Here is a 27638-nt window from a genome sequence, read left to right on the forward strand (position 1 = left end):
CCAAGCACCACGTCCATCATGAGTGGCCAAGCACGGGGACCAAGCACCACATCCACACACCGCGTCTGAGCACCGCACTGAGCACCACGGCCGAGCGCCACGTCCGAGCACTGTGTCCACAAAGAGTGGCCGAGCACTGTTCCTGAGCACCATGTCCAAGACCACCCTATGTCCATGACCTGTGGCCGAGCACCATGTCCATGACCTGTGGCCGAGCATTTTGAGCCTGAGCGAGCGAGTCCAAGCGCCGCGTCTACGATGTGTGACCGAGCACCGTGACTGAGCGCCACAGCCACCACGTGTGGCTGAGCACCGTGTCCGAGCACTTATGTCCACACGCCACGTCCGAGCACCCTGTCCAAGTGCTGCAGCCAAGCACCGTGACCACATACCTGGCCAAGCACCGCGGTTGAGCACCATGACCACACCCCTGGCTGAGCAACCTGCCCAAGCACCATGACCACACACCTGTCCAAGCACTGTGGCCGAGCACCATGACCACACACCTGGCCGAGCATCCTGTCCAAGCACCATGACCACACACCTGTCCAAGCACTGTGGCCGAGCACCATGACCACACACCTGGCCGAGCCCCACGCCCGGATGTCACCTCTAGCACCTCATCCCGGGACCACGCCCGCCCCGGAACCGCAGGGAACGGCTCCACCGCGACGCGGCGCCTCTTTCAGTTTGCATAAACCCAACCGGCTCCCGGCACGCCTCGAGCTGTCGCTCCAGAAAAGTAAACTTCCTTCTCAACGACATTGCTTAATTTTTTTTTTTTTTTTGTTTTTTGTTTTTGTTTTTGTTTATCTTGGTTCCTTAATTTGATATATACATTAGTAGCACCTCAGCGAGATGGAATCAGGCAGAAGCGTGATACAGTTTGTTAAAACACCATAGCACCGTTTGTATTACAAGATTTCATTTAATAAAAATATGCCTTATAGAGCCCACAAAGCGTACTCCAGTATTAAAAGGAAAAATCAGCAATTGAGGCACCTCAGGGATTCTGGTTTCCTTCTCCTTCCCATGCCTCATGCCGAGAGCATTGAGATGGAGGGGGACCCAAATTGCATCCCCCGTTTCCTGCCCAAGGCGAAGCACCGCGGCCAGATAAAACCAAAGCGGGACGGAGGAGCCGGTCGGGGCTCCCCGTGCCGAGCCCTCCCTGGGGTTTCCACCACGGGTGTTGTTCTAGCACCAATGTGGCCACGACCTGCTGCAAAACCAGGTCCCCACATCCCACTCGTTAAAAACATCCCTCCCCCCGAGCTCCGCGACCCCCGCGGCTTCGGCACGGGCGGGACGAGCGCGGCCGCCGGGACGGGTAAAGGGAAAAGATTTTGCTTGGAAACAGCCTCTCAGCAGCAAGGGGTAAAGAGCTGTGCATAGATTTCGAGTTTGTGTAGAAGTCTGAAGCGTGCGAATTCGTAATGACTGAGAGTTGAGGTAGGTTAGACAAAGTTTATGTAGTGTAAAAACGTTGAGACTGCAGCAGTTCTCGCTCCCCGACCCGCGGCGCCGGCAGCTCCCCGCTCTCCCGGGCCAAACCCGCCGCGCCGGACCGACCCCTCCCTGCACCGAAAAACCTCTGAGGAAGCAGGACTTAGACAGGTTCCACGGACCATCGCCTTCTCCCAACGCTCCTTCTCCTCCAAGGCACCCCCGTCACGCCAGCCAGAGACCCCGGGCGACACCAACGGGGCCGGCACCCGAACCCGGCCCCAGATCGTCCCCGCCCCGCGTTCCGAACCACGGCGACACGGCGGGTCCCCGGCATCGCCCGCCGGCGTCCCTAAAATCTGACTCTTACAATCCTGATATGCTATTGGGTATTTCTAAGAAAAGCGGGAATAGCTCGTCGAGTTTCCTTGTCAAATATATGCGACTTTACAGATTACGGTTAAAAAACGAACGAAAAACAAAAAAAAATCCAAAAAAAACCAAACAAAAAAAATTCATTAATGATGAAGGACGGACAAAGCATGTTAAATATTCTGCCACTATTTACAGTTCTCCCACGATAATCTTGTTTAAAACATACTGCTTCAAGTTGGGGGGGAGTGGGGGGAGAGGAAAGAGGGGAGCTGTTTGCTTTTTTTAAGTTTCGCTTCCTTTTTTTTTTTTTTTTTTTTTTTAAATCTAGGTGAAAGTGCTTTTAAAAAAATTTCTTTCCCTATTTACAGGTTTAAAATCAGACCACGTCAATGTTCAGGCTGCTTTACCGAGATCCTGCTGATCCGTGCCCGTGCGCGATGTGGGGGAAGGAGGGTGACGGTAAACACGAGGTGATCCCGCACGGCGACGGCGTCGGCGCTGCCTCGCTGGCTCTCCAAAAGGCACCTCAAAGTGCAAAAGCAACGACCCCGCCCGGGGACGCCGGGGCCCCGGCCACGCCGCGCTCCCGGCGAGCCGCAGGGCGGCTCGGCCGCGCTCCGTCCGTCCCGGCGCCGGGCGGGAAGTCTCGACTGAGAGTGTTCGAAAAGCACCACGCGGTTGTCGTCGTTGCTGGGTTATTGGTTGGGTTGGGGTTTTCGTTTTGTTTTTTTGAGGGAAGAACGGTGATCCGTAGGAAGGAGGGATGGCACCCGGGGAGAGAAAAGAGCACCGAGCCCCGGCGGCGCTGGCCGCGGCTCGCCGGCACCAGCGGGGAAGGCGGACCCGGCGGGGTTTTGGCCAGCCAAGTCTTGGGATTCGCTCTTCCCAGAGCCGATTGCACGGAGAAAGTCCCCCGGAGACAGAAAGCACCAGACTTTAGCAACAGTGATGTACAGAGAGCAACACTCGCTATTCACAGTTTGGGGTTGTGGTTTGTGTTTTTTTTCCTGTTCTTTGTATTTTTTTTTTCTTTTTTTTCTTCTGTTTTTGTCCCGTCGGCTCCTACGGAGACGCCGCCGCTGCCGCTCGCCACGGAGGCCGTGGGCAAAGGAGCCCCAAGTCCGAGCCCGAGCGCAGCCCCCCCAGCAGCGGCGTTCCCCAGCCCGGACATGTCCTGAGGTCTCCGGCGCCAGGAGAGGCGCCGGCTTGCTCCGCGGCGGCAGAGCCGATCCCGCCGGAGGCGAGGGGCCGGGCGGAGACGCGCCGTCCCGGGACAGCTCGCCCGCTCGCTGGCTCCCGTTGCTGTGAGAAAGGACTCCTCGAGCTGCAAAATTGGTATTTTTAGGTCCTTGGAATAAAAATAATTGGATGTTCAGCGTGTCCGGCTGACAGTAAAGCACACGGTCCCACCAGCCCCCATGCGACGGAACTGGAGGGAGTCACCTCTTGCCTCTGAGCTGGTTTGCTGTTCAGGTTGGTTTGGATTCATGATTAGGGTGGTTTTTCAATGTTGGCTTCTCTTTCGAAGATCGGCTTCGTCGTTGTAATCGGAGTAAAAAACAAAATAAAATCAAATCCAACAAACAGGCCATTTCAAGTGGAATTAAAAACCTCTCCTTGCGGAAGGACGCTAGGAAATTCATCCGAGGCTAGATTAAAAAACATGGAGATATAAATATGAGATTACCTAAAATCATCAAACAGCATCGTTCCTCTTGGGTTTTTTAACCACGTTTTGCTTGGTTTGCCAACTCCTCGCCGGGCGCAGCTCTCCGACGGCGTGAGCCCGCGCCGGCTCCGCTGCTCCCGAGCGCGCGCGTTGGGCTCGTTTCCTATGGGTTGGATTTTTTTTTTTTTTTTTTTTTTTGTGGTTGTTGTGTTTCGCTTCGGTTTCCTCTATTTACTTTTGTTTTCTTCTCCCCCATGCCCGAGGAGAAAGCACCACGAAGCAACGCCGGGCTGCGGCGCTGCCGAGGGTTGAGGTAAGATGGGGCCATGGCGGTCGCCTCGGTCTCAGATCCAGCGGCTGTAGGGGCCCGTCACCTTGGTGTAGGCATAGGAGGACACAGTGATGGCGGAGTTGGTGGGGATGGCCACCGCCTGCCGCGTGGGGACCGAGTCCCTCCTCTCCTTGCTGGGCGCCTCGGTCGCCAACGCGCCGCCCCATTTGCGCTTCTTGGCAAAGGCTTTGGCGTCCGGCGGCAGCCCCAGACGCGCCGCCTCCTCCTGCCGGGCCCGAGCCCGCTCCGCCAGCTGCTTCACCTTGGCCTCCCACAGCGCCAGGCCGTGGTTGGGCTGGTTCAAGTTCTTGTGTTGGTAGAAGACGAGGGAGATGCGGGTGGGGTGGCAGCGGTTGGGTTTCTTCAGTGGGGTGGTGGCGTGGAGCTCGCGGCGGGCGCACTCGATGAGGATGGAGCCGTGGGCGGGCGCCACGGCCACGCCGCCGATGTTCTCGTCCAGGAAGTTGTGTTCGCTGTCCGACCACTCCTCCTCCTCTTCCTCCTCCTCTTCCTCCTCCTCTTCCTCCTCCTCCTTCACCGCCTTCTCTGGCAGATCCTCCTCCAGGCCAAAGGGGTCCCACGGCTTCTCCTGGCGGGGCCCTGCCGCTCCCTTCTCACCCACCGCTGCCTCCCATGGCTTCTCCGGCAGCCCCGGGCTGGGTGCCGGCGTCCTCCGCTCCTCCACCTTCACGGAGCCCCACGGCTCCTCAGGGAAACTGGGGAGCCCCGGCAGAGCCGAGCTGAACCCCAGTGACCCCAGCAGGCTCGGGGTGCCCGTGCCGGCCAGTGCCGTTTCCCCCAGCTTGCAGGGGCTCCACGGTTTCGGCAGCAAGCCCGAGCCATGCGCCGCTGCCGCTGGCTCTCCCGCCAGGACGTTGGACCACTGCTTCTCTGGCGGCGGCAAGCGCATGGCAGCGTCAAAGGCGCTCGGCTTCTCCCGCCCGCCCGAGCCCGGCGCCAGCGCGCTCCACGAGCCCTCGGCCGTGCTAGTCCTCTCGGGGGAAGCCGTGCCCCGGGGCGCCTTGAAGGGGCTCCACTGCTGCTCCGGCGCCGTGCCGTGCGCAGGGACGGCCGGCAGCGTTAAGCCAGCGCCGGGCACGGCCGCAGCGTTGGGAAGGGGCTCGATGGCGGGCGGGGGGTCTGGAGGCTCCTGCTTGATGGGCCGGTTGCCGAAACAGTTCTGTGCAAACGCCGGTGCCTCCTCCGAGCCCGAGCTAGTCCTGTGCGCCCCGGCCGTTGCCGCCGCTGCTTTCTGCTGGCTGGCGTAGCGGTTGGCTCGCTCGTAGGTGCGCTGGTGATGGTTTTTGCTCCGCACGCTGTGCGGGACGGGCTCGGGAAAATTGCTGTTCCCGTAGGTGTGGTTGAGGTTTTCCTGCAGCGCCGAGACGTCGGGCTTCTTCTCGTAGCCGTTGCTGACCCAGCTGCTCCCACTCCTCTCGGGCGCCCCGTAATTGAGAAACTGCGAGGGGAACACGTGGTTGCTGGAAAAACCGTAATACCCGAAGGAGGGAAGCGCGAACTTGGAGTGAAACCCGTTCACGGAAGGCAGATTGGGCTGTGCATAGTAGGAATGGTAAGAGTAAACACTGTTCATGCTGTACGGGTCGGAGGGCCGGCAGCTGCCCAGCACCGAGTAGCTCTCCACCACGGCGTTGCCGTTGTACTTGAAGGCGTTGTAATGGCTCTGGGGTTCCACCTTGATGGAGGGTTTCAGCGGCTGCGGGGGTATCCCGCCTTTCAACGCCATACCTGTGGGACAGCACACACAGCCCCCGTGACCTGCCAGCCGAGGAAGCCACCGGAGGGGAGCCAGGACCCCAAAACAGTCGGCCAGACTCAGAAATCCCACGGTGATGGGTTTGCCAGCCAACTGCAGAGGTTGGCATCGCTTGCCATCACCTGGCGCACCGGCATCGATTCGCACCTTCATGAAAACCCAGGTGGCACAGAGAAGCCATCCAGCACCACGACACAGCAGCCCAAAAATGTCCCCAACCACATCCCCATCCCCTCACGCGCGTTCCGGGCGGCTCGGGGTGGCAGGACCTCACCTCTGCCCCCGTTACCTGCATTTGGCTGGAGCGTGGGGAGCTCGAGCGCTTCCTGCTTGATCTTCTCTGGCGTCAGCAGCTTCTCTTTCTGCAGCTTCTTCCTCTCGGCAGCAGCTCTCCTGGCTTCCAGCTGCCGCTGCCGGCAGGACTTGGCGGGTTCGGGTAGCTTGCGGACCTCGCGGGGGAAGGACGTGAGCACCTGGATGGCCCCGCTGCCCACCTTGGCATTTTGGTTCTCCTCGCTGCCGAACTCATCCGTGCTGGACATCTTGTAGAGGGGGAGGACGTGCAGCTGCTCATCTTCGGGAATTTTCCCCACCACACGATTGTCTTCCTTTGTCAGCGTGCAGACCTGGCCACAGCAGGTGCTGTCAGTGGGATGCTGATGGATGTGGCCCGTGCTGGACGAGCCAAACTTCCCACTTCTTGCCCACACCGATGTGAAGCCACATCAGCATGGCATCCCCCCAAGCCTGCTCTGGTCCCCAGCTGGTATTTGGAAACCTCTCATGGGGTTTGGGTTGGACAAAAGTAGGTGCTGGTCCCTGTTAGACCTGAGCAGCGCGTGTGAGGTGTGCCCACACCAAACATCTGGAGCCACCAGGGTGGGACAATTGGGGATGGAGCCCCTCAAAAAGGGGCATCCCAAATTAGTGGGGAGCACCTTGAAAAGCCCTGCCAGGTGCCTGCTTACCACAGTGCAGCCGTTGTAGAGGTTGTGCTGGTCCTTGTGAGCGTGAGCACAGAAGTCCATGCACGCCGTCACCCCCGAGAACGGCCTCCCCTCCTTCAAGCCCAGCCGGCAGTCGATGGCTACATCCTCATTGGTGACCTGTGGAAGGAGGAGCTGGTCACCCAAAATCCCCCCAACAGCACCACCCCAAACCCATTCCAGCTGTGTGTGCCAAGGGCTGGGATGACCAGGACCTGGTTTTGGTAGGCTTGCGGCGCCAGCCTCTTGTAAAGTGGAGCAACCTCGGTGGCCAAGTCCTGAAAGCTTCTCCGGAGCAGCTCTTCCTGTGGTAGGGAAAAGAGGAGGATATTACCCAGGGGTTTTGGCAGCAGGGATGGAATTGGGGACAGAGCCCACAGACACCACACGGCAGCCAACCCTTCCCACGATATCCACCACGGCACAAAACACGTGGCTTAAATTCCCCATGAGGATTTGGCCGTTCAACCTCCAGCCTCACTGTCTGTTGTGTTTGACCAAAGAGCCCTCTGGGATTTCTACAGCAAGCCCATTCATGCCCCCTTTCCTTTCCTCATCTCTAGCCCATAAAAAACCCCACAAGGATCCTATTTTCAGAGTCCTGAAGGAAAGGAGCGCCAAACCACCACCCTGCCGGCGCTGCCCCCGCTCCACCCGCATCACCCACCTCTTTGGGATTGTCTCCCACCAGCCTGAACTTGCGGGGAGTTTTGCTGCGGGCGTATTTGCAGCCGTTGAAGTACATGCTCCAGGAGCAGCCGAAGGAGAAGGAAGCACCGCAGGTGTTGGGGTCCTTGCCTTGGCACGCGCAGGTCCGGCTGGGGGGGGACACGGCGAGAGAGTGTCAGCCGCCAGTGCCGTGCGGTGACGGCAGCTCTGGGAACGGGAGGGAGCCCCGCATCCCATTCCTGCATCCCATTCCTGCACCCCATTCCCATTCCCTTACTCCATTCCCATATCCCATTCCCATATCCCGTACCCCATACCCCATTCCCACATCCTATTCCCATTCCCGTATCCCGTACCCCGTTCTCACATCCCGTATCCTATACCCTGCTCCCGTACCCCATTCCTACGTCCCGTTCCTGTATCTTGTACCCCATTCCCACATTCCATTCCCACATCCCGTACCCCGTTCCCGTATCCTGCCTCCCTGCCCCGGGCTGTGCCGCCAGTGGGACTCACTCGTCGTTGAGGCCGCAGCGGCGGCTGGTGGGGTTGCCGTACTTGGTGAGGGTGTCGGTGAGCTCCTGGTAGAGCGTGTCCCCCAGCGTGCGGGGGATGCCCTCCCAGGCCAGGATGAGGATGATGATGACAGCGTTCTGGCAGTGGTGGCCGGCGCGGTGCCGCACCAGGCACAGCAGCTTCTCCTCCTGGTTGTGCCTGCGGATCACCTGGGGAGCGCAGGGGCCTGCTCAGACCTCCCGGGCCAGGGAATCCCACAGGCATCCCCTGAGCCTGGGGAATCCCACAGGGATCCCCTGGGATGCCCTGAGCTGGCAAGGAAGGAGCTGCTGCATGAGGGAGAGGCAGGAGGGTAAGGAGGCTACAGGAGAAGGGTTTGGGCTGCAGGAGAAGGGTTTGGGCTGCAGGAGAAGTCTTTGGGCTGCAGGAGAAGGGTTTGGGCTACAGGAAAAGGATTTGGGCTGCAGGAGAAAAATTTGGGCACTGGACACGCCGTTCCCCATGTGCCGAGCGTGGGGAGCCCCAGGGAGTGAGGTTCCCTCAATTCCGCCTTGCCAGCCATAAATCCAGCATCCCTCCCCTGGCCACGGTGGCCACAGCACAGGGAACTCCTGGTGGCCAGGCACGGAGGGGACAGGCCTGGGGACGAGAGGCACTCACCCACTTGGCGATGGGGCAGCCCCGGGAGCTCTTGCCCTCCTTGCCCGTGTAGATGACCTTCTCGATGCGGATGGCCTTGCCCTTCTCACCGTACCTGCCGGGGCACGGCCGTCAGCCCCACGGCCCCACAGAGCCCAGTCGCCTTCATGGGCCCCTCAGGAGCCCCAGTCGCCCTCAGGAGCCCACAGTCGCCCTCAGGAGCCCACAGTCGCCCTCAGGAGCCCACAGTCGCCCTCAGGAGCCCACAGTCACTCTGACAAGACCCCAGTCACTCTCTCCAGTCCCCACTCCCCTGATAGGACCCCACTCACTTTCTCCAGTCCCCACTCCCCGGACAGGACCCCAGTCACTGTCCCCACTCCCCGGACAGGACCCCAGTCACTGTCCCCACTCCCCTGACAGGACCCCAGTCACTGTCCCCACTCCCCTGACAGGATCCCAGCCCGGGGAGGGGCTCTTACCGCTCCTCCATGAGCTCCCGGATGGAGGCCACGGTGGGCCCCGAGCCCAGGTGGGTGTAATAGGGCCCCTCATCCTTCTCCACGATTTGCTCTGCAGAGACAGGAGGGAGCACAGAGATTTTGGGGTTTGCACCTCTGCTGGCTGCCCCAAAGGATTGCAAACACCCAAATCCCCTCAAACCGAGCTCTTCTACACCAAAAATCAAGGGTTTGTCAACAGCAGCTCCTCATTCTCTGCTCTGGAAGATTCTGCCAGCACTGAAATGCTGCTGGAGAACCCTCACCCATCAACACCCACCCCTTTTTGGGACCCAAAAACCCCCCTGAGCAGCCACAGCCCTTGGAAGCACCCTGGCAGTGACCACAGCTCCATCCAGGGAATCTGCTCTGGCCACTGGAGCTCTGCTGGGTGGGAGATGCAGATTCCAAACCCCCTCCTCACCCTGCTCCCACCCAGGGCTCCTGTCCAGAACCTCTCACGGGCACCAGCCCAGCTGGATGCTGCCATCGTGGGATGACTTTGGGGGCAGGGAACTCTTCCTGCCTGCTTCAGGCTTTCCCAGAGGATTTGGGGATGCTCATGGGATGCCCTGAGCTGGCTGAGCCCGCGTGAGGAAGGAGCTGCTGCACGGGGGAGAGGCAGGAGGATAAGGGGGCTACAGGAGAAGGATCTGGGCCATGGGAGAAGGATAAGGGGGCCATGGGAGAAGGATTTGGACTGCAGAAGAAGGGTTTGGGCTATGGGAGAAGGGTTTGGGCTATGGAAGAAGAATTTGGGCTGCAGAAGGAGGACTGGGGCTATGGGAGAAGGATTTGGGCTGCAGGAGGAGAATTTGGGCTACAGGAGGATCTTGGGGGCTGCAAGGAGAGGATCCTGGGGCTGCAAGGAGAGGATCCTGGGGCATCAAGAGGATCCTGGGGCTGCAGGAGAAGGACACTGGCACACAGCCCTGCACAAAGCAAACCCCTGGGATGCTCCAAAACCACCGGCTGGGATGTGTCCTGCACCACGGCCAGGGCTGATCTGTCTTTGCATCCCTCTGCTCTCACCACCCTGATTTTCATTCCCATCATGTCCAGCTGGCTGGGAGCCAGGCTGAGGAGAAAGCCGGGCTCAGCTGGGCTGCAGCTGTCCAGACAGGGATCAATATGGGATGCTTGGAAAAAGCTCATTTTATTACAGCCTCCAACAGCTCCTGTGCCCAATAAAGCACTGAGCCCTCTCCTGCTGCATTTCTTTCTCCTACAGCTTTTCCTTGAGAAAACAGAGAAGTGGAAGGGGGGGAATCCCCCCTCTTCCAGCCCCTAAACAAATCTTTTCCTGGCAAACTCCGAGGCTGGGTTTGAGTGGCTTCAGGAAAGCTTTCCCTCCTCTCCGTGGAGTTTGGGCTCATTCCTGCTGCTGTTTACAAGCGAATAAATAAATAATCATAAGCTCCACTAATAAAGTGCAGCCTGTGCTTCGCCCAGGGCATCCTCTCCCAGCAGTGAGGGGGTTGTTTTTCCAGCTGGATGCCCCCAAATCCTCACCTTGCTGCTCCCAGGGGAGCACACAGGTCCAGTCTAAAAACTGGGGAGGGAATATCCAGCTCCCCACGCTCAGATGGAGGTGAACTGCAAGGACTGGGCAGGGATTCTCTAGCACTTGCTGCAAAGTCTATCAAACGCCAATGAACACCAAAAATAACCACAAAGAACCTCACAAATCCAAGAGTTTGGTGATTTTTCAATGCAGCCCAGTGGGATTGGCCAGTGGACAAGGCAGCATCCCAGCAGCAAGTTATTTCTCCAGTGATAAGCACAAGCATCAAGCCAAAGTTTAGGTTACTCAACCTGAACCAGCTAATTTGGCTGAAAACACCAGGAATAACCAGGTGAGAGGGAGTTTACGTGGGTTTTGGCACTGGGACCACCATGGATTCAGCTGGTTGAGGTTAAATAGAAGGAAAACCCAAAAGCCCTTTGGTTTTGCTGCTCATCCAACCCCCCACCCCGGCACAGCCAGTGGCACCAGTGCCACCCCCGCGCTGACTCAGGCAGGCACTCGGCATTTCCATCCAACTGTAAAACCAAGAGAGGAGGAGAGAAACCAAAAGGCAGCTCCACAGCACCGGGGTTTCACCACGTGAGTGCCCTATCCTCCCCAGAAATCGGGGCTTTGCTGATGCCATGGCTTCCCTTATCTACCCAGGTCAACCCCGCCCTGCAAAGCCACCTCTGCCGCCCTCCCCACCAGCACGGCTGCTCGCTCACCAACACAGTCACAGGTGGGGAATTCAGCCTGTGCCCTCTTGGCAGGGGTGTCCAGGAGGCTTTTGGTCGGCGTGTCCAGGTATTTCAGCGGAGACTCCAAGAAGCCGCTCAGGGTCGGCGTCAGCGGCACCTCGTCCTTGGTGGGTGTTCTGTCGACGTTGTCCACGTCTGGGTTTTGGCTTTCCTCAGAGTAAAAACATGTGGTAGACACCACGGTGATAGCACCAGAAGACTCGATTTTGATCTGTTTGGGGGAGCGAGCAGTGAAGGGTGGCTCTGACAGCAGCCCCTTCCCTGGAGAGATGCTTTTGGGTCTGGCTTGGGGAGCGCAGCTGGGAGTGGGAGCCGTGCCGGCGGTGGTGGCCGCGGTGGGGGACCCTTGCGGGGCTGGTGCTGGCCCCCCCGGCAGCGGGCCAGGCGTCTCGGGGGGCGGCAGGTTGAAATTCTCCCCAAATTCGGCTTCAAATTGTCGGATGAGCTCTTCCAACTTGTCATCCACCATGATGGGAGCCGAGCTGGCCGGCGGGGGGGCAGCCGGCGCTTCCTCCAAGCCGGTCGAGCCCGCCGGCGCCGAGTGAATTTGGGGGCCCCCCCCGGGGGCACCCCTTTCCTGAGAGTCGGAAGCCGGGGGCACGCCGTCCAGGGGGTTTGGTGGCGGGGGGCATGCTGCGGGCAGGGGTAGTGCAAGAGGCTGGTGCGGGAAGGCCGGCGGCGGCGGCTCCGTTTGCATCTCTTCGGTGGGGGGTTCGGCGGGGGGTTCGGCGGGCGCCCGAAACCCCTCCAGGCTGATCTGCCAGAGGGGCGGGAAGAGCGGCTGCGAGTCCTTCTGCTTCGCCTTCTTGATCTGCACTTGCTTGCGGAGAGGTTTGGCCGGCGGGGGCTTTTCGGGCGGCGTTTTCTTCTTCTTCTCTTTGGGCTGCTTTTCGAAGGGCTTGGGGGGCGCGGCGGGGGCGCCGGGGGCCCACCAGCCGCTCGGCCGCTCTGGGGGTGCCGCCGCCAGGCTTTGCTCGAGGAAGAGGCTGCGCTTGTGGTGGAGGTGCTGCTGCAGGACCAGCTGCGTCTTCTTGTGCAGGTCGGGCTCTGGCGGCGCCGGCGGCAAGCGGGGCCCGCCCGGTGCTTCTTTGCTGGGTGCTCGCTCGGGGGGTTCCGTTTTGGGGGCTGTCGCTTTGCCGGCCGTTGCTTCAGGTCTCTTGAAAGCCGCCCTGATGTAGTCGTCAGCATTACCCAGCAGCTGCTCCAGCTCTGCCATGGGGTCTCCAGCCCCCGCTGCCCCCTCGGCCTCCAGCCCCCAAGAGGCCGCGAAGTTCCCTCGCGGAGGCGCCGCGCCGAAAAATGGCTCAGGTGCCGCTCCCGGCTCCGGCGGGTAGCGGGGCTCGTCCCCTCGCTGCCACGCGGCCCCCGGCGGGCAGAGGGGGCCGGGGCCGAAGGGGACGGCGGGGGACGGCGGCGGCGGGGGCTGCCCATCGCCCGCGGGCTGGGGCAGGGCGGCCGAGAGCTGCGTGAGGGCTTCGATGGCTATGGCGGTCTGCAGGCTGATGTTCTTCTCCTTGGCGATGGTCAACGCGCTCTGGGAAAAGGGGAGGCCGTCGGGCGGGCAGGGCTCGGCAGCCTCAGGCACCGGCTGGGGGTCAATAGCACCTTCTGGGGGAGGAGGCGGGGGGATGGCGGCGGCGCGGGGCCGCGGTGACGCCAGCTCTTCTCCGAGAGCCGTCTTGATCTTCTGCTCCAGCCATTCCAGGTAGTCGGGGCACTCGGGGCCGTCGCAGTTGCAGTTGGGGGGCTTCACACCGTGCTTGGCCAAAGCCAGGGCGGCCTTGAGGGCGTGCAGGTCCTCTCCCCGTGGCACCCCGTCCGCCGTGCCCAGCCCGCCCCGGCTCATCTCCGAGTCGAACTTCTCGTACAGCAGCGACGGCGACCCCGGCGGCGGGAGCCGGTAGGAGGAAACGGCTTCAGCCACCGCTGAGAAGGCCACCAGGTTCCGGACGTCTTCCAAGTGAGCTTTGCCAGCGGCGGGCGGCTGGCCCGGTGACCACCTGCTGGGCTCCATCAGCACGGTACCCCCCGCCTCCGGCCGGCCCCCATTCACCAGGCTGAGCCCGCTGCCCTCGTTTAGCCGCCTTTCTTCCACATAATTAATTGGCCCTTCTTCCATTTGGCTTCTGCTGGGTCCATCAACCGCCTCGCCCGCCGAACCTGTCTGCGAGGAGGGAGAGAGAAGAGACGTGAGCATCTCCATGTGCCCCAACCCTAATTTTTCCCCTCTGTTTCCTTTAGTTCCCCTTTCCCCATCTCATTTTCTGACTGGGGGGGGATGAAGACACGGAGGAGCCACGCAAGGAAAGGCAGCCGGCAAAGCCACGCGGGTTCTGCCCGGCTGAGTGAAAGAGGAGAAGCTCGGCTTGGCTCGGAGGGCGACCGCTTTCCACCGTGCCCACCCACGTCCCCACCCCGCCACCCGCTTTCGAAATCGCTCACGGGGACCGTTCGGGATTTCCATCACCCGCCGAGGGCGCCACGCCCGCGGTGGGACAGGCAGGGTGTCCCTGGCTGCCGTGGCACAGCTTGCTCACACTGACGGAAGCGGTACAAGGAGGAGAGGGGGGTTTTTGGAGGCCTGCCAGGAGCGAACATCCCGGCCGGGAGCAGCCGTTCGCACGGCAGGAAGCCACCGAGTTGGCTATGCTGGTGCCAGGGGCTGTTTCACCTCAAATAACCCCAAGTCTGCATCAACACGGCCGGCCAGGGCTCCCGGCAGCACCGGGGCTGTGCCAGGGACACGCCAAACCCACCCGGCCACGCCAACGCCGGGTGGTGGCACCCGGGGAGCCCAACACCACAGCGTCTGGGCTGGACTCCCTGGTGAAGACCGCCCCAAGGGGTTCTGCCAGGGATGGAGGGGGTCTTTCTGTTCTCTCTGGTGCCGTTCCGCCTCGGCAGTGGGGATTTCGTGCCGGCAGCGCACCGAGCCGTTTGCTGATAAGCAGGGGGAGCTTCCGGCGAGCTAAAAATACAGCAGAGTTCGCTGGAAAAACCATGCCAAAGCAAGCAGAGGCCGTGGGCAGAGCTTCCTGCCTCTGGACCGTGCCGCTCGTGGGAAGGATCCGCGGCTCAGATGCGCGGGGAGAGCCGAAATACAAAGTTAAGCACAAAGTTAAGGTTCTGAGTTAAGCCGGGGTTCAAAGCCCACCGCGTGTGGCTGCTTTAACCCTTCCGGCACCACGGCTTCGGAGCAGAGTCCTTCACCCTTGGTGGTGAGAGCGTGAGCAGAGGCACGCTGCAGAGATAAGAACGCTGGAGAGATAAGAATGCTACACTGCTGACTCCGGCGAAACCTCGGAGGAACCACTCCCCAGCACGACCCTTTCCAAAAAAGCCCTTTTCCCCAGCGGTGAAACCCCACAGGAGGGCAGCACAGATGCTCCTGCTCCGCTCGGGCATCACCCCGTGATGTTTTCAGAGGGTTTTTAGAGAGGCTCCGGTGTCTTCGGGGCGATGGGACCGGTCCGGCAGGTCCGGGGAGAAAGCGAAGCCCGGGCAGGGTGGGGACAGCATGCCTCCGCTCTCCTTTGCAAACCCAGCAGGGAACGGCCTCGCCCGTCCTTCCTCCAGCGTCATCTTCCTCCTCCTCCTCCTCCTCCTCCTGCCCAGCCCAAGGGGATTTTCCCAAGCGCCGGGGAGATAAACACGCTGAGCTCCCCCTCTCAAGGGCTCCGGGGGACGCGGCGGTGATGCCAGCCCAGGGAAATGATGGCAAACCTGTCTTGCTCCGGGTGGGGAGCGGCCCCAAGGGTTTGCCCAGGGGGGAAATCTGCTGGGAAAGCCCCAAAAATCAGCCACGGGGCCAGGGAGGGACCTTGGGCTGCTCCATCCCATAAACTGGGTTATGGAAGTGGGCTGGGAACATAGGAAAATTAATTTTTAAAACCCCATAAAATTCATAAAAATTCATTATTCAGAAAAATTCATTTAAAATGTCACTTAAAAATTCAAAATTCATTTAAAAAACCCCATAGTCCATCGCGTGAACTAAAGGAAGGAGCAAACACCTCACGCTGCTCCTAAAGGGTTAACCCAAAAGCCAAAACCTTCCCCAAATCAGTGGAGGAAAAAAACTTCACACATGTATATACACACCCATATATAAAAATATATATATATAAAAACCGATTTTTTCCTGGCTGTCCCATCCAGTTCCTTTTGTTCCTGGCCCTGCTGGCTGGGAGATGGAAAGAACCCGCAGCTTCTCCCCAAAAATCGATCTCCCTTCCCCATTCATCCCCCCCTCACTGCCGTGGGCACCAACTCCTCCACCCTCAGCTTATTTTCCTCAGAAAAAGTTCTGCCTGCCCAAAGCACCCGAACCTCCTTCCATTCACCCCGAGAAAGGATAAAAGCCGGGGAGGGGAGGAAATAAATTAAAATAAAGAGAAAACCAAGCGATACGGTTGGGGTTAACCCAGCTGCTCCTGCACATCCCCTTCTGCATCCTCCAGGCGCTATAAAATGGGAGAAAATCCCCGTGAGGACAACAACTTTTTTTTTTTTTTTAATCCGTTTTCCCTCCCTTTTTAAATCCCCCCCTCCCAGTTTAAATGCCTTAAACAGAGAGAAGAACAAAAAAAACAAAAAAAACAAAAAACCACACACAGGCTGAGCCCGGCTTGGAGCGTTTCCAGCCTGGGCTGCGCTCCCTGGAGCAGCCCGGAGCTGTTTGGAGCCCAGCGAGCGCGGCGGGGGCACGGAGCCGGGCTCGGGGACGCCTCCGGCCGGGCGGCACTTACGTGTGCAGGGGCGGGAGGCGAAGCCGCGGGCGGCGGCGGCACCGGCACCGTCCGGGGGAGGGAAGGAGCGAGCGGGGCCGCGGGAGCCCCGGGAGCCCCGGCCCTCCCCGCCCCCTGCCCGAGCAGCTGCGGGAGCCATTAGGGCCCGCGCCGCGCGCACGTACGGACCGGCGGACGGACGGACGGACGGACAGAGGGATGGAGGGAGGGATGGATGGGTGGAGGGATGGAGGGAGGGATGGATGGGTGGAGGGATGGAGGGAGGGAGGGAGGAAGGGATGGATGGATAGGTGGAGGGATGGATGGATGGATGGATGGATGGATGGATGGATGGATGGATGGATGGATGGATGGATGGATGGATGGAAGGATGGACGGAGGGATGGAGGGAGGGAGGGAGGGAGGGAGGGAGGGAGGGAGGGAGGGAGGGAGGGAGGGATGGATGGATGGATGGATGACGGATGGATGGAAGGAAGGATGGAAGGAAGGATGGAGGGAGGGATGGAGGGAGGGAGGGAGGGATGGATGGATGGATGGAGGGAAGGAGGGATGGATGGATGGATGGATGGATGGATGGATGGATGGATGGAAGGAAGGAAGGAGAAGGAAGGAAGGAAGGAAGGAAGGATGGAAGGAAGGAAGGAAGGAAGGAAGGAAGGAAGGAAGGAAGGACAGACAGATGGACGGCAGAGGCCCCAGCCCATGGCCAGACCCCGAGAGCCGCCTCGACCCCCATGGAGAGCACAGCGGGGACCCGGCGGGGAGGGACGGCCCCAGCTCCGGCTGCTGGGGCAGGAGCAGCAGCCCGAGAGATCCACTGCCCTAGGGATCCCTCTGCCCTACAGGCCCACTGCCCCAGGGATCCGCTGCCCTAGAAATCCCTCTGCTCTAGGGATCCACTGCCCTACAGATCCTGCTATCCTATAGGCCCTGCTCCCCTACAGATCCAGTGACCCATATATCCAGCAATCCTATATATCCACCCACCCTATATAACCTATACAACCAAGAACCTGCATATCCAGCAAATTTAAACATTCAGCACCTTAAATATTCCACAGTCCCACATATCCCACTTATCCAACAACCCTAAACGCTCAGCAATCCTAAATCTCCAAGTCCTGTGTCCATTCAGCACCTTAAATATTCCACAGTCCCACACAGTCAGCAACCCTAAACGCTCAGCAATCCTAAATCTCCAAGTCCTGTGTACCCAAGCATGGGACCTACACACCCAACAATCCTATAGGGCCAGCAGTCCATATATCCAGCAACTCTACACATCCAGCAACCTTATCAATCCCTTATATGTATATTATCAACTTCATCAATCCCTTATAGCATCCCTATACATCCATCAGCCCTATAAAATCAGCAATCCTATACATCCAGCAACCCAGGAACCCGATACATCCAGCAACAGGGATATTCCACAACCCCATACACCCAGCAACCCTAAATTCCTGAGTCCTATATACCCAGTGACCTGTAGATCCAACAGCCCTATATGGCCAGGAAGCTGGATATTCCACAGTCCTATACATCCAAATCCCAAAGCAGCCTCAAACTGACCCAAAAACCAGGGACATGCTGTCTGTCTGTCCATCTATCCATCCTCCTTCCAGCCCGAGTTCCAACCCGCTTTTCCCCCTTTATTTTTCCCCTTGTTCAAATTATTCCTTTCAAACCCTTTCAAACCAAACTAAAGCCACCCAAAGCCGGCAGGGAAATGGAATTTAAATCCCTCACGCTCCCAAAACACCGGCTTCCCCACACCAGGGCCCCAGAGATTCCCCCAAAGAAATATTTGGGGAGTTTGTTAAAGCCCTGGGCAGGGGGCAAACGGGCCGGGAGCTGCAGAGAACGGAGCGCACGCGCACGGCTCGGGGTCACCCCGTGCAAAATCCACACAGCTGGGAAAAAAGTGGAGAATCTGGGTGGCACAGGAAGCTCGGTGCGGCACTGGGGGCACCGGGATGGCAGTGGGGGCACTGGGGTGGCTCTGGGGGCACCAGGGTGGCTGTGGGGACACCAGGGTGGCTGTGGGGACACCGGGGTGGCTGTGGGGACACCGGGGTAGCAGTGGGAGCACCGGGATGGCAGTGGGGGCACTGGGGTGGCAGCGGGGGCACCGGGGTGGCTCTGGGGGCAGTGGGGTGGCTGTGGGGGCACTGGGGTGGCTGTGGGGACACCAGGGTGGTTGTGGGGACACCGGGGTAGCAGTGGGAGCACCGGGATGGCAGTGGGGGCACTGGGGTGGCAGTGGGGGCAGCGGGGGTGGCAGTGGGGACACCGGGGTGGCAGTGGGGGCACTGGGGTGGCAGTGGGGGCACTGGGGTGGCTCTGGGGGCACCATGGTGGCTCTGGGAGCACCATGGTGGCTCTGGGAGCACCATGGTGGCTGTGGGGACACCAGGGTGGCTCTGGGAGCACCAAGGTGGTTGTGGGGACACCGGGGTGGCAATGGGGGCACCGGGGTGGCAGTGGGGGCACTGGGGTGGCTCTGGGGGCAGTGGGGTGGCTGTGGGGGCACTGGGGTGGCTCTGGGGGCACCAGGGTGGTTGTGGGGACACCGGGGTAGCAGTGGGAGCACCGGGATGGCAGTGGGGGCACTGGGGTGGCAGCGGGGGCACTGGGGTGGCAGCGGGGGCACCGGGGTGGCTCTGGGGGCACCGGGGTGGCAGTGGGGGCAGCGGGGTGGCTCTGGGCGAGGGCATGGCCGGGAGCTGCGGAGGTCAGCGGGACTCGCTGCCAGCCGGCTGCACGGGCCAGCCAAGAGGGAGCTTTGGCTGCCGGCCCCGCTCCGGTGGAGCCCGGCCAGCCCCGGCACTCGGATTGTGGTTTTCCTCCTCTGGCACCAACCCCGGGGATCCTCCGTTGGGACGGTGGCTTTGGGGGCAGCGCCGGGGGAAGCCCTGAGCGCTGGAGGCCCTACAAGAACAACCCAAGGGCTGTGCCAGGGATGGGAATGCTGCTGGGATCACACCACGCTCCCGGGGAGCACCGCCAGGCCCCAGGAGATGGGAAAACCCTGCCCGCTCCCAATCCATGCCACAGCCCCCAGCCGCGGAGAGGAAGGGAAGAGGAAGGGGAGAAAGGGAAGAGGAAGAGGATGAAGGGAAAAAGGAAGGAAAAGAGGGAAGTGGAAGGAGAATATGGGAAGGAGATTAAGGCAAAGAGGAAGGAGATGAAGGGAAAGGAGAAGCAGGAGGCAGGCTGCACAGGAGCAGATGACCTACATCCAACCCGACGCCCCTGACAAGGGAAATTCAAGGAAATGTGGGAAGGCCGAGTGCCGAGTCAGAGCGGTGAGAGCCCCCGGGTCCCCCCTGGGTCCCCCCGCCTCTCCCCGGCCGGCCGGGGTACCCACCGTGGTCCCGCCGCCTCTCCCGCCTCCCCGCGCTGTCTCCGTGGCCCCGGCTGACCCCGGCGCCGGGGCTGAGCCGCTCGCTCCTGTCCTCATTTAGCCCGGAGGAAAGCCGGAGTAGCGGCGGTGCCGAGGGAGCTGAGCTGATTCACGCCGCGGGAAGCCCGGCTCTGCTCTACTCCAGTCCCAGGAGCACTTCTGGGGACCCCCATGGCCACGACCCCTTCCACCCCAGCAACCGCTGCACCCCCTCTTCCTCCTCCTTTGGGGTTTGACGAGCCGGCTGATTGTGATACAGTCCCACTCCTTATCCCACCAGAGCCGGGGGCTTCCGAGGGAGATGGAGGATTTTTTTAGAGGTGGGAAAAAAAGATTTGTTCCCACCTCCAACCGCCTCGTTTCCTCCAAAAGTGTTTTCCCTTTTGGAAGGGATGCTTGATGGGGGGATGTTCGGGGTCAGGATGGTTGGGGAAAGGAGGCTCAGGGTGGGAATACTCAGGAGTGGGGATGCTTGGGGTTGGGGTGTTCGGGGCGAGGATTCTTGGGATCAGGAATGCTCAGCAAGGGGATGTTCGAAGCAGGAACGCTCGGTGAAGGCTTGGGGTTGGAATGTTTAGAGTGAAGATGCTTGGAGTTAGGACTCTTGGGGCAAGGACGTTCGAAGAAGGGACACTTGGAGAAGGGACACCTGGGGCAGGGACATGGAGCGGGGACACTCAGGGCAGGGACAAGGAGAAGGGACATGGAGCAGGGACACTCGGAGAAGGAACACTTGGAGAAGGGACACTCGGAGAAGGGACATTTGGGACAGGGACACTTGGAGAAGGGACACTCAGGGCAGGGACATGGAGCAGGGACACTCAGAGCAGGGAGAAGGAGCAGGAAAACTCGGAGCAGGGACAAGGAGCAGGACACTCAGAGCAGGGACATTTGGAGCAGGAAAACACAGAGTGGGGACATTTGGAGCAGGGCCACTCGGGACAGGGCCACTCGGGCATGCTCAGCACTGCCTCAGCAGCTGCTCCCAGCGGCCGCTCCCAGCGGAGCAGTTTTTGGGAAGCCGAGTGCCGCGGCCAGGCCATGCCGTGTGTTCCCAGCGCGGCGCCGAGCCCGGCCGGGAGCCGCCAGTTGGCACGGGCACGGGGAAAGGCTTGGCACGGCACAGCTGCCGGCCCCGGCCGGGAGCCGAGCTCTTGAAAGGGAAAAAAAGGAGAGGGAAAAAAAAAAAAATCCACCCCACGGGACTATTTTTGTTTCTCGAAGAGGTTTTTTCCTTAAACACAGCTGGCTCCCCTCGTGCCGGCTCCCAGATTGGCACCGGGGCTGGCTCGGCAAGGCTGAATCACCGTGCCCGCTCCGTCCCTGGGGAAGGGAAAGCAGGGACGGAGAGGAGGGAAGAGGAAGGGGAGAAAGGAAAGGAGAAGGGGAAGAAAGGAAAAAGGGAAAGCAGAAAAAGGGAAAAAGGGAAAGCACCGGGGCTGGCTCGGCAAGGCTGAATCACCTAGCCTGCTCCGTCCCTGGGGAAGGGAAAGCAGGGATGGAGAGGAAGGGGAAGAGGAAGGGGAAAAAGGGAAAGAGGAAGGGGAAAAAGGGAAAGAGGAAGGAGAAGAGGGAAGTGGAAGGAGAATATGGGGAAGGAGATTAAGGCAAAGAGGAAGGAGATGAGGGGAAGGAGATGAAGGAGAAGGGCAAGGTGAAGGGAAAGAAGGGGATGGGGAAAAAGAGGATAGGGAAGGAGAAGAAGGGAATGAAGAGAAATGGGGAGAAAGGTGAAGAAGGGAAGGAAGGGGAAGAAGGAACGGGAGAAAGGGGATAGGCAAGGAGGGAAAAGGGGGATAGAAAAGGAAGATGGGGATGGGGAGGAAGGGAAACAAAGGGAAGAATGGGAAGGGGACAAGGAGGAAGGCGACAAGGGCAGGGAAGGACAAGGACCCATACGGGAAGGAAGTGGAGCACACGAGGGGCCTCTCCTCACCTGCCACCTGGCCCAGCTGCATTTCCCATCCCACTCCAGCCCAGTTTCACAGCCCCCCAACGCCAGCATTCCCCACAGGACCAGGCTCCGTCCCCTCCCAGCCACTGCAGCCCCCAGAGCCCCCAGCGGGGGCATTTCCACCCCTCCGATCGTTTTGCACTGCACATCAGGAGGAAGAGCCAGATTTGGAGGAAAGGTTTTCCACAGCCACGCGCTAACCAAACTGCACCCCAGTTTCCATGGCTTTGAACAGAGGAGGAGTCCCTGCACCTTCCTGGTCCCCACGTGCAATTCAGGGATGTGCCAGCCAGCACCCGCGGGTGCTCAGCTCCCCTCCAGGTCACCCCCATCCCGTCATACCTGGGAGAGGCTGCCGTGCCCCCCCAGTCCCCACGTGCAATTCAGGGATGTGCCAGCCAGCACCCATGGGTGCTCAGCTCCCCTCCAGGTCACCCCATCCCGTCATACCTGGGAGAGGCTGCTGTGCCCCCCTGGTGCCCAGGTGCAAGTCAGGGATGTGCCAGCCAGCACCCGCGGGTGCTCAGCTCCCCTCCAGGTCACCCCCATCCCATCATACCTGGGAGATGCTGCCGGGCCCCCCGTCCCCGGGACGTGGGTCTCCTCACGCCGCGCACAGCCCGACCTTCGGCAGAGGAGGAGGAGGAGGAGAACCGTGTGTGCCACCGCCCTCCCACCCGGCAAGCACAGGCACGTCGTTGGCGCGACGGCCGGCGGGCAGGAGCCGGGAGATGAGTGGGAGTGGGAGCCGGGCCCTGCCCCGCCTGGGAGCAGGGAAAACGCCTCCCCTGCCAAACCCGCAGCTGGTTTCGCCGCCGCGACCCGTTCCCCGTGGGGAAAAGCATCTCGTGGCAGGTGGGAGACGCGACCCCCTCGGGATGAAATCCCTTTCCCAAAGCTGGAGGAAGGTGCACGGGGAGGAAAATGTGTTGGCAGCACGGCATCAGCAAACTGCAGCACGCTGCACAAAGAAGTCCCTTTTTCTACCCAAAAATTTCAAGCTCTCCCGCTATCCCACTGCCTCCCCGGGGGCTGTGGCCGCTGAGTCAGCACGGGCTCTGCTGAGTCACCGGGGCCACCTCAGCCGATGAGCTCAGCGCGGGGGTTTGGCATCTCCACGCTCGCCGGCACTGCCAGGCCCCCAGGAGTCTTTTGCCAGCACCTCTGCCAACATTTTGGGGTCTCACCAGCCATCCCCAAAACCGCAGCGATCGGCATCGCCTCAAATCCTACGCTACAGAAACACAACCAACACAGGGTGAGGGCGCCGGGGAAGGCAGCGACGTTTCAACCCTTCCCACCCTCCAACCACGCCGTGGTCCTCTCCAAAAACATCTCACCACAGACCACCCACGAGCCGGGCTGGCAGCCACGGCCACCACCCGCATGCTCCCCATCTTGCTCGCCAAAAGAGGAAACAGTGAAAGAACAGAAAAATGAAATCTGGTTCTGCCTTTTTTTCCTTTTCCCCTCCTCAATGGGGTCAGCAGCACCATGGGGAAAGCGCCGAACGGTGAAAGATCAGAAAAATGAAATCTGGTTTTGCCTTTTTTTCCTTTCCCCCTCATCACTGGGGTCAGCAGCACCATGGGGAGAGCGCCGAACGGTGAAAGATCAGAAAAATGAAATCTGGTTTTGCCTTTTTTTCCTTTTCCTCTCCTCAATGGGGTCAGCAGCACCATGGGGAAAGCGCCGACGCCGCCTCCGGCTCCCCCGGGCCGGGGCCGGTGCCGATGCCGGTGCCGATGACTCACGGGGAAGGAAGGAGCAGGAGCGGGGGAAGCAGCGCGTGCACGGGGCCGTGGTGTTTGTAAACCTAAAAAAAGCCATGTGCGGGCAGGCAGCGTGCTCCGCTCCGCTCCGCTCGGCCGGCAGCGCATCCGCAGGGAGGCGGGGAGATCCCAGTGCGATCCCAGTGGGATCCCAGCGTGATCCCAGTGGGATCCCAGCATGATCCCAGTGGAATCCCAGTGTGATTCCAGCGTGATCCCAGTGTGATCCACAGGGAGGCGGGGAGATCCATGGGGCAGGCGGCGTGATCCCAGTGCGATCCCAGCGCAATCCCAGTAGAATCCCAGAGGACCCCATTGTGATCCCAGCATGATCCCAGCACGATCCCAGTGTGCTCCAGAGGACGTGCAGGATGCTCCCAGTGCTCCCAGTATGATCCCAGTGTGCTCCAGCTGGCACAGGCTGTTCCCAGTGCGCTCCAACACCAACCATCCCAACCAGGGAGGCTCATAGAGATGCCTGGCACGCCCGGGAGAAGCCAGCACTGCCACCAGGGCTGGTGCAGCCATGGTGTTAATTAAGTGCTGGGGCTTTAATTGCAGTGGCGTTAATTGGCGCAGGTTTAGGCACCTGAGCTTTAACTGCAGTGGCTTCAACACAACGGCCTTAAGTGCAGAGGCTTTAATTGCAACACCAGCGCGTTCCTCAGAGGCTCAGGGTCTTTGGAGCCCCTCACTCATCCTGCCCCACCTCTGGAGCCCCTCACTCATCCTGCCCCACCTTTGGAGCCCCTCACCCATCCTGCCCCACCTTTGGAGCCCCTCACCCATCCTGCCCCACCTTTGGAGCCCCTCACTCGTCCTGCCCCACCTCTGGAGCCCCTCACTCATCCTGCCCCACCTCGGGAGCCCCTCACTTGTCCTGCCCCACCTCGGGAGCTCCTCACTTGTCCTGCCCCACCTCGGGAGCCCCTCACTCATCCTGCCCCACCTTTGGAGCCCCTCACTCATCCTGCCCCACCTCTGGAGCCCCTCACTCATCCTGCCCCACCTTTGGAGCCCCTCACTCGTCCTGCCCCACCTCTGGAGCCCCTCACTCGTCCTGCCCCACCTCGGGAGCTCCTCACTTGTCCTGCCCCACATTCCCTGCTCCATCCCAGCTCCTGGGATGTTTCTCCATCCTTTCCAGCCAGCCTGAGAAGCAGAGCAGACTGTGCCACCAACCCTGGAGTGACAAACCCTCCGGCTACCCCATGGCCTTCACACTGACAACTGCAGCATTTACAACTTGCTCCAATCCATTTTTTTTTTTTTTTAACAGCATTTTCAGAGCTCGGGTGGTTCGGAATTTTTTTTTTTCCTCGTTTGGCTGCGATTGGAACTGCAGGCTCAGGAGCTCGTGGTCCCCAGCTCCCCCCTTCGACAGCAAAATCTCATTTAATCAAAAGATGCGGCGACTGGATGTGCAGAAGCACTTCGCTCTCACTCTCTTTTTTCCCCTTAAGAACTGCCATTTTAGCTGTAGCAAACAAACACGCTGCATTGTCCCCGCGACACGGCTCCCTCCGACAGCCCTGCCCGCAAATCCCAGCCCAGGAAAAGGGGATTCTGGCCTCGGGACAGAGGAGAAAACCGGGGCTGAGCTGGGTTTGCGGGGCTGGCAGCGGCGTGGCGGGCAGATGTGGAATGGGGACGGGGCCCATCGCAGCTGTTTCACTACCAGCCTCTTCCCGTTTCATTTCATCTCCCCTTGGATGCCGGCCCGGGGAGCAGGGGGGATAAATAAAAAAAGCTCTTTCATCCTCAGAAACGGTCTGGCACCCTTCTACACCGAGCTCAATGCACCGAGATGAAAGCACTGGCACGGGAGGGAGCAGGGGGTGTCCCCAGGAGGGATTTGGGGGCATCTCCCTCATGCCAGCCCGCACCCCCACCTGCAGTGGGGACAGCGAGGGGATGGGGACAGCGGGGTTTGGCGCTGGCCCCTTCAGGACATCCCCCTGAGAGGACACCCTGAGCACATGTGGAGTAGCGGTAGGGAACGGAGACCCCAGTGCCACAGGGACAGGGACAGCTGGCACCGAGGAACCCAACGGCACAAGGGGTCCAGCACAGCAGGAAGGGACCCCAGGGGAACAGGAATGGGGACAAGGGACCCCAATGACACGGGAAAGGGGACAAGGGACCCTGCACGGGCAGGAAGGGACCCCAGGGGAATGAGAATGGTGACGAGTGACCCTGCACATGCAGGAAGGGATCCCAATGGCATGGGAATGGGGACAAGGGACCCCAATGGCATGGGAATGGGGACAAGGGACCCTGCACAGGCAGGGAAGGGATCCCAATGGCATGGGAATGGGGACAAGGGACCCCAATGGCACGGGAAAGGGGACAAGGGACCCTGCACAGGCAGGGAAGGGATTAGGATGCCAGCGCTGCAGAAACAGGGAGCAGGGAGCCAAGCGTGCACAGGTGGGGGACAAGGGACACCACTGCCATAGGGCTGGGGACACTGGCACACACAAACAGGGAACCAAGGATCCTGATGCAGCAGGGATAGGGACTGGGGAGCTCCCACAGGGAACCCCAGTGCTGTGGGGACAGGGACACACACTGCCACGGGGACAGGGCACTCTGGCACACACACACGGGCAGGGGACCGAGCAGGCCGATGTCACACGGATGGGGACCAGGGATCCCAGTGAGGACAGTGTGGGAACAGAGACTGGGAACACTGGAACATGCAGGAAGGAGTCTGAATATCCCAAAGGCATGGGGACAGGGACCAGGCACCCCAGCACATGCAGACAGGGCACCCATGAGGACAAGAATTGGGGACTGCAGCACATGCAGGAAGGGGACTTGGGGACCTTGATGCCATGGGGACAAGAATTGGGGACTGCAGCACATGCAGGAAGGGGACTTGGGGACCTTGATGCCATGGGGACAAGAATTGGGGACTGCAGCACATGCAGAACCAGGACCAAGCACCCTGGTGCCATGGGGACAGGGACTGGGGACCGCAGTGCCACAGGGAGAGCTCAATCCCAGTGTGCCAGCACCAGGGACACCCCAGCAAGGGCTTTTTGGGACACAGACCCGAAGCACAACCACGTGTCCCAGAGCCATCGTGCCACCTCTTTGCCATCCCCATTCCCAGCTGGGCCAGCAAAGCCCCTCAAAGGAAAAGCCAAAATGCTGGGGGGACACACACATTTTACCTTCCCCTGACCCCACCGCAGCCACCACCCCCCTTAATTACCTTCGAAAAAGAGTCCATGTCGGGCACTCCGCAAAACAAACCTCGTCACAGCTAACAAGGTGCCAAAGGCCAACAGCGGGGCTCCTTTATGGGGCCACCATAACAACCTGGAGGACTCTGCCCAGCCCTTCCCAGCATGATGCAACCTCGGGGCTCACCGCATCCTGGCCGAACCCACCGCCCCGGCACCTGCCACCGGATTTCTGATTTTTGGGGTTTTTTTTTGGGTTTTTTTTTGCGCACAGCATCCGCCGCTCCGGAGGCAGCTCCGGCGTTGGCGGGCGCATCCCCGGCTGCGGGAGATCCGAAGCATCCCCGAAAACACGTGCTGCCAAAAAGCCGCTCACCGCCGGCTCCCAACTCGGTTTTTTTTTGGCCACGCTCTCCCCCTGACCTCGGCGACGTCCCTTGGAGCCACCAGCATCCGCAGCCGCTCTGGGGTGCCAAAACTGCCAAACCGCGCCCGCTCCCGGCGCCGGGGTGACCAAAATCGCCACCTGGGCGGGCCAGCGAGACCCTCCTGAGGAGGAGCAGCTGGTTTTTGTGCCCACCTCCGTCCTGCCGTGACGGAAAGCGCGGGGTTGGGGTGGTGGTGGTGGGGGGGGTTCTCCGGGCCGGACCCCGGGACTTCGTCACGGCGAGGGATGACAGCTGCCAGCGGCAGGGTGACGTCACGGTGACGTCACGGCGGGGAGCCTCATCGCCCTTGTTCGCATCGCCCCGCCGCACCTCTGAGCTCAGCACATTTCGGGGACGGTTAACGTGAATAGCGGTTAATAAAGGCGAAAAAGCACACGGGGCAATAACGATATGGGGGGCGGCGGGGCGGGGGGGGGGGGGGTGCACCTTAAAGGCTTATCGCCCTCCCACCCCTATCCACTACCCCCCCTTCCCCCCCACCACCACCACCACCACCACGAAGCGATGCCGGAGGGCAAGGAAAGGGATAAAAGAAGGAAAACAGCCCCAAAACGGGGGCGGGGGCGCGGGGCCCTCCCCAGGCCCCGCCGCTTTGTCCTCGCGGCCCCGCGGGGCCGCCAACACCGGGGGTGGGTGGGTGGTGGGGGGGGGCTTTAACCTCCCCCGCACCGCCCCGCAAGGCCGGGGAGGAATTGTTTTGGGTTTTTTTTGTTTTGTTTTTTTTTTTTTTGTTTTGGGGGGGTGCAGAGGGAGTGCTGTGGAAGGGGGAAGGGGTGCGCTTACCTCGCCGCTGCCCCCGCGCTGCCCCCGCAGCCCCCGCCGGCCCCGCACGGCGCCGGCCCTCAGGAGGAAGCCATCTTGTCTCCCTCTCCTCCGCGCTCCCTCACCGCCGCCCCGCTGCAGCCGGGGGGGGGACTGAGCGCCGCATCCCTGCTGCCCCCC

At 60.7% G+C, this 27638-nt stretch overlaps 1 protein-coding gene across 2 annotated transcripts; it reads right to left on the minus strand.

The window, feature by feature from the left end:
* Positions 1-2534: 2534 nt before the first annotated feature.
* On the minus strand, positions 2535-27615 carry TET3 (tet methylcytosine dioxygenase 3). 2 transcript variants are annotated; one of them, XM_068174550.1, is made up of 10 exons: positions 27480-27615; positions 11144-13340; positions 8891-8981; positions 8430-8523; positions 7770-7978; positions 7252-7402; positions 6800-6889; positions 6567-6704; positions 5888-6224; positions 2535-5570 (listed from the first exon to the last, which is right to left on the minus strand). In XM_068174550.1, exons 2-10 carry the CDS (start codon positions 13293-13295, stop codon positions 3835-3837), a joined length of 4998 nt encoding a protein of 1665 aa, XP_068030651.1. In that variant the 5' UTR covers positions 13296-13340; positions 27480-27615; the 3' UTR covers positions 2535-3834. The 2 variants fall into 2 exon arrangements, with proteins under 2 accessions (XP_068030651.1, XP_068030650.1); XM_068174549.1 differs by lacking the exon at positions 27480-27615 and adding an exon at positions 26277-26412.
* Between the last annotated feature and the right edge of the window lie 23 nt (positions 27616-27638).

Source organism: Anomalospiza imberbis, chromosome 28 (assembly GCF_031753505.1).
Source record: "Anomalospiza imberbis isolate Cuckoo-Finch-1a 21T00152 chromosome 28, ASM3175350v1, whole genome shotgun sequence".
Taxonomy (NCBI): domain Eukaryota; kingdom Metazoa; phylum Chordata; class Aves; order Passeriformes; family Viduidae; genus Anomalospiza; species Anomalospiza imberbis.

Coding starts and splice junctions, on each gene's coding strand:
- TET3 (XM_068174549.1), bottom strand. Junction 7,979..8,429: donor GCTGCCCCATCGCCAAGTGG/GTGAGTGCCTCT, acceptor TGCGCTCCCCAG/GTGATCCGCAGGCACAACCA. Junction 6,890..7,251: donor TGGGAGACAATCCCAAAGAG/GTGGGTGATGCG, acceptor TCCCTACCACAG/GAAGAGCTGCTCCGGAGAAG.